Source organism: Sardina pilchardus, chromosome 8, assembly GCF_963854185.1.
Source record: "Sardina pilchardus chromosome 8, fSarPil1.1, whole genome shotgun sequence".
Lineage (NCBI taxonomy): Eukaryota > Metazoa > Chordata > Actinopteri > Clupeiformes > Clupeidae > Sardina > Sardina pilchardus.
Window position 1 is genome coordinate 21,903,041 of NC_085001.1, and position 9,878 is coordinate 21,912,918.

Sequence of the window (9,878 nt, forward strand, 5' to 3'; positions counted from 1 at the left end):
AAAAGCGCAATTTGCCATTTTCAGCTCCCGCGACAGGCAGTCTGCGCCTTCACCTCATTGCGGCCCGTTCATACATACCTCGCCATCTTTCTATGCGCACGTTGCGAAACAAATACGCCTGAAGTGGGCGCAAAAGCGTTAGTACATCTGCCCCTCAGTCTCAAAGATCTCTTATATTTTCTGTTGGACTCTTCAAACCCTAAGATGACTTGATTGGATGGATACAGGGTTCATTCGTTAGCTTAAGTTTCGCTCGCCTCCTTCTGATGTTGTTTTTTAAACATTTCCATGGCAATACTTTCATGAAAACCAGTCTAAAGCCTTGGGTTTTAATTCACAGATGCAGATGGAGCTCAGTTTCATTCTCTCACGCTCTCGCTCTCTCTCTCTCTCTCTCTCTCTCTCTCTCTCTCTCTCTCTCTCTCTCCCTCCCTCTCTCTCACAATCTCTCTCTCTCCTTCTCTCTCGCTCTCTCTTTGTTTATGTTTGTGCTGAGTGTATGTCACTGTATTTGTATATGTGTGTCTGTGTGGCAGGAGGGGTGTGTACAGCACTTGGCATGTGTGTATGAGTGTGTGTGTGTGTGTGTGTGTGTGTGTGTATGCGCGTGGGTGCATGTGTGGTATGTGGTGTGTGTGCCTATGCTCCTCAGCTGCGTTCAGCGTCAGTGCCCTGGTGAGGCGGTGGAAAGCAGGCCCTCATTCTCCACGTGGAGAGGCACTTTGCCGTCTTGGAGGGAAGCCACTGAGCTTTTTTCCATGCGGCCGTACGGCCAGATGCCGAGGCCAGGCCATAAAGCAAAACACCGAGGGAACCAAAATTACAAGAAGACACGTTAAAAAAACGCGGGGAGAGGAGGCGATTTTTTTTCTTCAGTGGCCAGTGTTGTTGGACCGGTGGCTAGTATTTATTTACTTGAGACCTTTTACGTGAGAAGCCTTTGGTGATAAATAAAAAGTCCTCCGTCATCATGCTTGCCTCTGTGCCTCGGTGCCTCTCTGCCTCTGTGCCTCTGTGCCTCTGTGCTGTGGGTCTGCGTCTGCCTCTCATTCACAGGCCGGAGCTCCACCGCGTGCTTGAGTGGCGTCCAGCCCCGAAGGGCCACTGCCAGCGCTGCCTATCCCACCCCAGCCCGCCTCTGGCAAGCCCTCTGTGGGAACGGCAGCTCCCCGAGCTCCCTCGGCCAACACCAGAGGAATGAGCGGAGGGGAGAGGAGGAGGAGAGGAGAGGAGAGGAGAGGAGCGTCCTGTCTGCGGCTCGTTTGCCAATCGTTTGGCCCCCGTCGTTCTGTCTGACTCTCGGGGCAGGCCGCTGCTGCCGTCCTCCTCGCTATGTCAGGCACGTCCACGGCGTTGGAGAGCCACAACGCTCTGGAGAGGGGTCGGAGGTCAAAGCTGAGTGCCGAGTGGCAGCATCGCCACCCCTGTTGATTTATTTAGTCATCACGCACAGCGTGTATTTGTCCACACCACACCTGTTATGGCACATTAGCACAGACACAGATGGGCATGGCTGTGTTTCATGGGGCTGTGTTGACGTCCAATCACATTAGTGTTGGAGAAGGTTTTTCAGCTGTCGGAAGAAATCAGTGATTTTTTTTTTCTTCAGGGATGGTTTAAGCATGGGGGCTCTCTCCTAAGATGCTTAGACAGCAGTGGGCTCTGGGACGGATCTGGCTCTCGTGCGGCTCGCATCTGGCACAGATCCGCCAGACTCGAGCCAGATTAGGGCTCGACTCTTCCCTCAGCCTGCTCATGTTTGGGTGCTCGGTCTAGGAGGCCCAGCGGAGGTCTAAACTGCCCGCTAAGCTCCGAGACCACCTGTGAGTGCACGCTTAAGGGGCCTCGTCTTAAGAGAGCTTTGGAGGAGAATCGGTGAAAACTGTGACCTCTGTGACACGCCACGGCCCCTTAGTCCACAAAAAGAGATGACTCCAAGAACTTAGAGGGAACTCTCGGATACCAAATAAACCCCTCTCTCTTCTAATGACCATATGAATTTCCCCTTGGGGATCTCAAAGTATCTATATATCTATCTATCTATGATAGGGAAGAGGACTCGCTTTAAGGGAAAGACATCTATGAAAATCCTTTGATATTTAAAAAAAAAAAAGAGTTCTAACTTGAAAATCACTCTGTGTATTTTATGGGCAAAAGACAAGCTGGGGTGGATACAAAGTTGTTTTGGGCAACATGGGCAGTAATCACTGTTCCCACATGTCTTGTACTCCGTGTTTGTCTTTGATATACACGCCATCAGGCAGTTTGTCTTGAGAGTTGACAACTGTTGTTTTTGCCATCTCCAGCCGTTCTCAAAATACATTCACCATCCGACCTTTCTGTTATGTCTCTCTCTGATACAGAGACGGCCAAAGCCTGAGAAAATGATATGTGTGTATATCTAAGTCCGTGTCTACATCTCTCATTGTGTGTGTGTGTGTGTTTAGTTTGTGTGTATGTGTGTGTGTGTGTGTGTGTGTGTGTGAGGGCAACAGAAGCTCTGGGTAAAAACCACCAACCCCTCCCAGGAACCTCCTCCCTTCCTCGCCGGAGTGTTGCGTTCCACGCTGAGGAAGAGCGCTGATGTCCACTGACAGGCAGAGATGTCGTGCCCCTGCGGCCAAAACATCCCAATGTTTGTCGAGGCAACACGCAGATGAACAATCGTGTGACAATCAACCAAACAATCCGCCAGCCGTGTTTCCCATAAACCCAACGGAGTTGTCGGATGACAACAGCAAACTGACAAAAGGCCACAATAACTGTTTTTATGTGCAATATGTACGCAAGAACTATGTGTAGTAGTGTGTGTATCTGCATGCGAGTGTGTCTGTGTCTGTATACGAGTGTGAGTGCGTGTATGCTAGAGAAACTGTGGTTGGGAGTGTATTTTTGGGCCCATGAAGTCCGCATGTGGCCGCTTGTCTTTGGACCATGGAGGCTCAGCGGCGGGTGGTGGGGTGGGTGGGGAGGGGAGGGACCCATGTGGTCATGAAACAGCCTATTAGACTGACCATAAATACCCATGCTGCATTCTGTCACCAGCAATGAATGAGGGCACATGGGTGCGAGCAGTTTATAGGGTTTACAAAAGATCTTTCATTTGTCTGATTCCATCTGCTTGAGAGAGAGAGAGACACCCACCACCACCACCACCATCACCATCACCACCACCATGCCACCATGCCACCATGCCACCATGCCACAGTGCCCTTAAATTTCTCAGGGGACGACTAAACAGTGACACAATAGAGGATGGCACAGAGGAGGAAGTGGGTAGAGAGAGATGTACACACGAACATTTTCCCCAATTGTTCCGACGGCGGAGATTCCACCAGCTCGACAAACACCGCGGCCGACCCCATTCCACCGAACGGAAGCAGTGATTTATACATGTGACTGTCTGTCTCAGTAGACTGCGCTGTCTGGAATTGTCTGGATCAGATGCTCTGTTTGGGTTTGTACAGTCCGATCTTCCCGGCAGGCAGGGGAGAAAATGTGGAGCTCTACCATAACCCACCCCCACATCCCCATCGCCATCCCCGTCCAACCCCCCCCCCCCCCCCCTCCGCAATCCTCAGACAGAGGGCCAGGCGTGAAGTTAGCCATCTGCAAGTCTCATGTGAGCTACTCTCTCTCTCTCTCTCTCTCTCTCTCTCTCTCCTCTCTCTCTCTCTCCTCTCTCTCTCTCCCTCTTCTCTCTCCTCTCTCTCTCTCTCTCTCTCTCCCTCCCTCTCTCTCTGGACCATAGGGCACATCGGGGGCACGTCCAGTCCTGGCTGCTGTCCAGCTCCCCCCCCACTGAGCCCCAGTCTGCTCGGGGGCCGGGAGGCAGACCCTGGGGGCACAGCAGGCAGTGTGTGGGGCCGTGCAGCAAGGGCTCTGGGTACCCCTGAATAAGGCTGCCTGCGCCTGTATGCATGCATGCATGTGGCACTGCTGGTTGCACTGATACAGGAATACGGGGGGGGGGGGGGGGGGGGGGGGGGGGGCATTCAGGGGCAATAAAGGGTCACTGGCATGTGAACCACACTTGCAGTTATACAGGAGCTTATGGTGACTACCGCCGCTGCCAATGAACACGTGTATGAAGAGTGCTGCTGTTTCCTCAGGGCCCAGCTGTGTCAGGGGACCCAGGGCCACCCTCCCTCTCTCCCTCCCCAGCAGAGCAGGTGGTGCTGGGGGGGCACAGGAGAGGGGGAGAGCACCGAGCCTGGGGAGGTCTGGGTCTCTGGGCTCAAATAGAACATGTGGCTGTCTCTGTCTCTGTCTCTGTGTCTGTCTCCCATGCATCCCCCCACTCAAGTCACGTCTGACAGCATGTTAATTGCAGGGGTGGGGGAGGGTGGCATGTTAATGGCGTCCACATCCAATCGTATCTCACACTCAGTCCGACAAATAAAACTCTTTAATGCTTCACGATAATGCACTATGGGTCTCAGCTGGAACAATAACTAGTCAGTCAGTCACTCAATTCAGCGCCCATCCTGCTATTGAAATGAGGTCAGCTTTAATCTAGACAGGGTCAAGGGTAAAGTCATTGGAAGTTCAACTACACATACCAGTATGAGAGGAAACAAAGCCAAAAAAAAGAACTGTCAGGATAATTTTAGACTGAAGGAAAATGTAGGAAAGTAAAAACGTATTTTATATTCACGCCCGCTTTCCAAGGTCATTCAAAGCTCAACTGAGAGTGAAAGCATAATTTGTCTGGATGAAATGCCAACTGCCTAGACTAAGAGTGTGAATATTTAGCCCATGCTTATTTCCATTCAATACCTATGTTGTGAGAGCATTTTATGTGGCTGTACAACCTTTGAAACCACTAGAAATTGTGCTGTAGGGTCTCTTAAGAGCTGCATACATTTTTAAAGGAAGTTTGAGGACTGGTAAACTTCCTTGATGAGAGTAAAAAGTAATACCAACCAGTACAAATCTGGATCGACCATGTCAGAGCTGTTTAACTTTACAACAATAACACCACTCTCAATAACTTATAACTACTTTTAGCACTACTTTTTCTTCTACGTAATATGAGACAATTTTAGGATCTGAACTTTCGCTCTAATTAAAGAGACAAAGTAGCTGTCAGAACGCAGCAGAAATCAGTGATTAAAACAGCATGAGTTAGCGAAAGGCCTTACCTGGCTCCAGTGACGTCCACCCCGACCATCAGCTGTCCGTTGAGCGACAGCAGCTCGTCCCTGAGCTTGATCTCTCCGCAGCGCGAGGCCGGGCTCTTCTTCTTCACCTCCGTCACCCAGATGCAGCCCACGTCCAGCACGGGGCCCTTGTCCCCCTTCTGCCGCCTCCGCCGCCCGCCCTTCTTGCGGCCGTCGGGGTCCCCGAAGATGGGGATGTTCCCGAAGCTCAGGCCGAACTCGCCGCTGTCTCCGTCGTCCCCGTCGCCTTTGGTCAGGTACACGGGGCGCACCTCCGCCTCGGACTCCTCCCTGGGCTCCGAGGTCGGCGGCGGCGCGTCGTCTCCTTCCAGAAAGTTCAGCTGGATGTACTCCGCCAGCTTCCGAATGGCCGCCTGGCATTGGGTCAGGCCGGGGCCCAGGCCGTCCGTAGGCCTCCGCTCCTCCTCACCCCCATTCTGATGCTGATGCTGCTGATGCTGTTGCTGCTCCGTCAGCCAGCGCTCCAGCAGCAGGAGGTGGCTGGCCGCGTTCTCTTGGGTGATGGGCATCCTGGCTGGACGAGGCCGGACCTCCAGCGCATCTCCACCCGGGCGGGCACGCGCGGTGCGGCTCAGCAGAGGAGCCGGACGACGACGACGACGCGGGGCCCAGCGGGCGCTGCTACTGCCACCACGGCGAAGTCACGGCACGTGCTCCCGGGCATCTTCATCCCTGTGTTTCTCTCCTCCTCCTCCTCCTCCTCCTCCTCCTCTTGTTGTGTTAGTGCTGGACCCTCTGGGTGAAGCTAGTAAGCGGTGATGTGCACACGCGTTAAACCCAGAGAGCCGAGGTGGGATGCTGTTCCACACAGAGCTCGGAGCGACATGATGTCATTCCGAAATTGGAAAACCGAGGAGGGGCTACTACAGATCGAGGGTCGGTGGTGGAGTTGGAGGGTGGAGGGTGGTGGGGGGTGTGGGGGCCGGTGCTTGGTGGTGGGGGGTCTATCCTCTGAGGGGAAACCAGAGAACCGGAGCCATTAGCCGCACGGCTCGGTGTGTGGAAAGTCGCTGATCCAATCACGGCGAGGCAACCGGACACTTCTGAGGGTCTTTAGGACTGTGGCGCCATGCAGCTTCACCTAGAGAGAAAAAGCACATAAATAATCGGCCAGTTAGATATAAAAAGGCTATGGTGTGAGCTTTTTTTATATATATAAAAAAAAAAACATGAAAGAGGAGGCTCTCGCACACAGCATGCGAACGGCTGTGTTCCCCTTCCAGTTGAAAACGCACGCAGCGCAGCGCAGTGCCGAGCGAGCGAGCGAGCACAGAGGTCTGCGCAAATCCGCAGAGGAAGCGAGAGCTGCAAAAATACTTACTGACACAATATGTCCGAAAGAAGCCAATGAAAAGCAGTCGGAAAAAAAAAACAACAGTGTGTGTTTCCCTTAAGCCCTACTGAACTCGGACTTAATTTGGTCACATACGGTATGTCACACACAGAGTCCCCGGCCAGTAGTGTGTGTGTGTAGAGGCTCATATGGCTTTGACCTGGTTTAAGGCTTCGTCCAGATGCTGAGTGGTAGAGTCCAGCCTCTCTTTTTTTTGGGGTCGTCTTTTCTCCTTCTTCTCGTTCTTTACTCTAACCATGCAGCATGCATGAACAACCGCATTGCTGACATTTTTAAGTACACAGCATTGGCAGTGACCACTGTAAAATTACTACTCTCGGGCCCCCGGCGGCCGAAAATAACTGCCGGGATTGGGAGGCAGCAGGGTAGGAAGGCTGAACACCAGCAGAGCAAAACCCGGCTATTACTGCAGCACTGCCTCTTGTGCCCGTCACTCGTTCACCTCTCTCCTTTAGCTACAAGGAGCACATCTACGTAAGTTAGACACCCTACACTCACACCATGATTACTACATGCAATGCTACTCCACTACTCCCTGTGGAATCATAATCAAACTGTGTGTGTCGTGTATGTCTTGTGATGAGCCCCGAGCAAGCCCCAAGATTACAGAAGATTTATGAAGACAGTCTGGGAACAAAACAGTCCAAAGTTCCAAAGTTGTGTTTAAAAAAAAAGAAAAACCTGAAGTGATGGAGTGACACAAGAGATGTGGGGAGAAATAGAGACGGGTTGTGACAGGGTGCTGAGAGTATCAACCAGCGTGATGGAGCTCTCTCTGTGTGTGTGTGTGTGTGTGTGTGTGTGTGTGTGTGTGTGTGTGTGTGTGTGTGTGTGTGTGTGTCTGTGTGTCTGTGTGTCTGTGTGAGAGACGCTCCTCTGCAGAGATCCAGTGGATGGGAGACTCAGCGAAGCCCTCAGCCAAGGAGTTTAACCTCAATCCATCTTCTAGTGGCTCATGACTCCACACAGAGAGAGAGTCCACCATGTGCCAGAGCCACTGTGCCTGTGCCTGTGGAAACAAACATGGCTTCTCCTTCTACTACTGCCGCTGCTTCTGCTGTTTGTTTCTGTCCTTGTAAAACTTCTGTGTTGGTGTTGAATGGAACACTTTAGTCAAAGACAAAATGGTTCTCACAGAGATGCCAGCTACATTTCACCACAGGGTTGGCATGGGGTAGTCTTTTCTTGCACCACAGCTTTGCCACTGTTATTTAACTATTGTCACACAAACTATCCATTATACTACATAAATAAGGCATAAATCAAAACTTCCTTGACCCTTAAATAGCAAATAACAATGTTGTTGTACAGTATATGTAGACTATAACAATACTGGCAAAGAAACGTATACAGTGACAATATGATCGTGGAAAAAAATATTCAATTAATTATTAACCCTATCAACTACAGTAAAAAGAAAAGCTTTTTCAGGCCGAAAAACATTAGACCTATACTGTACAGGGATCTTTCACAGTTTCAAGTTTACCCTCCACATCCGTAAACACCTCTTTACTACAGGATACACACACTAATAATATCACCTCACCGTCCTGCTGACCTCACAATAGCAAACAAGTAAAAATAGTGACCGTACCTCCCTCCTTCTGACCCCCCTTCTCTCTCTCTCTCTTTCTCTCTCTCTCTCTCGCCCTTTCAGTCAGTCTTTGTCCTAAAGTGGAGAGCGGTGGCCGTGCGGTCGCATCCTGTCCCACTCTGCCGAGCGAGTGACTGAGCGAGCGTGTGACAGGGAGAGAGAGAGAGAGAGAGAGAGAGAGAGAGAGAGAGAGAGAGAGAGAGAGAGAGAGACAGGGCAGCCCCCAGACTCAGCCCCGGTGGAGGGCCAGGAGGCTGTAGGCTGACTGGCTGGCTGGCGTGTAATAGGATTACCGCCTCCCCTCCCTCCTGTCCCCAGTAGCACAATGACCTCGCTGCGCTCCACTATAGACTACCTACCGGTTCATCCGCCCCGAGACCAGGGTCGCCCTCACACACATTAGCAAGCATGGCTCTCCTCAGTATGTGCACTTTGCGTTAGCATGCTTAACGGGGGCATCATCACATGTGTATATTTTATGGTAAACAATGGTGCTTTACGTTGCGTTACGTGTGACGCACACCGACGTATAGAGCATTATGTTTTTTTCTGGTATGGAGAACAGGGATGTTCTACAATCAGGTCACATTCTATGTCACAATGCCGTCCCCTTTAATCTCTTTTCGTAACGCCGCGTGGTTCTCAGCTTGAGATGGATGGGCTTGATGTGCTAAGCCGACCCGGGAATTCCACTTGTTCTGTTAAAGTGTTAGCAAACAGCCTGCAGCCAGCAGCAATTTATTGGTTTGGTCGTGGTAATGGGTGGGGAAGGGTGGGGTTTGGAGGGGGTGGGGGGGTGTGTTGCTTCTGCCAATGTGGACATCCTCTTGAACCGCAAATGAAAGAGCTGGCGGCTTTGCAGCCTCCTACTGAAACTGACCCACATCAGGGACCAAGAACGTGGTGTGGGGCGGATTAAAAGCTCAAGAGGACACTTTTGCCGAGATTTCCGCTCATTGATATTCATTGCAGATGCCATATCTGCCCAATATTATCCCACGCCGAGACACAATGGGCTAAAGCCCTGCAGAGCGCACGGCGAGTGTCATCCCTGCCTGCTTACAGTGGCTTTTATCCCATCAGCTAGTGTAAACAAACACAGAGAGGTTTTAAGTGTGTGTGTGTGTTTGGGGGGTTGGGGTTGGGGGGCAAGCAGCAGAGTTGCTGACTGTTCAGTTTTAACAGCGTCTGACTACATGTAACTGGATATTCATCGTTCATAAACACAGTGCGTCACCAAACGGGAGTTGGCAGACCACATAGAGATTTAGGGGTGCAAGAGCTCTTCATGTGTAATCCATGTGAATAAAAACATCAAAAGAACCCCCTTTACCCCCCCCCCCCCCCCCCCTTACATCCCACAGGGGTTTGGTGTGGGCCAGCATGGATCTGGGCCAAAGCTGGCCAGGACCTGGCAGTGTTCTTCCGAGCGCTCTGAGTCTGCGCTGAGCTCAGCTCATCTCAGGTGAGGGCCACAACGTCATCCCCGCCCTGCTCCCCAGGTGACGCCGTGCCGGGCCTGCTCGGGTCATCATCATCTGCGCTCCGCTTCACTTCCTCTGCCTGTCAGGATCACACAGCTCACGCCGGAGCCCTCGCTGCCCCTTCTGGATTGAGTTTCAGTCAAATACCTTTCACACACAACTCTGCTCCTGCCTTCCTCCCCTCTCTCCCTCCCTCCCTTTCTCTTTCTCTTTCCCTCTCTCTCGCCCACTCATTTTATTTCTCTCAACCTTCACTCTGTCCT

The 9,878-nt window shown here is 51.8% G+C and overlaps 1 protein-coding gene across 1 annotated transcript in view; it reads right to left on the reverse strand.

Annotated features, from left to right (window-relative positions):
- The window catches only part of pdzd2 (PDZ domain containing 2), a 74,823-nt gene extending 68,991 nt beyond the window's left edge, over positions 1-5,832 (reverse strand). Inside the window, exon 1 of the mRNA XM_062543216.1 lies at positions 5,145-5,832. Within this exon, the coding sequence (XP_062399200.1) occupies positions 5,145-5,692 (548 nt within the window). The 5' untranslated portion in view covers positions 5,693-5,832. The remainder of the gene's footprint in view (positions 1-5,144) is intronic.
- Between the last annotated feature and the right edge of the window lie 4,046 nt (positions 5,833-9,878).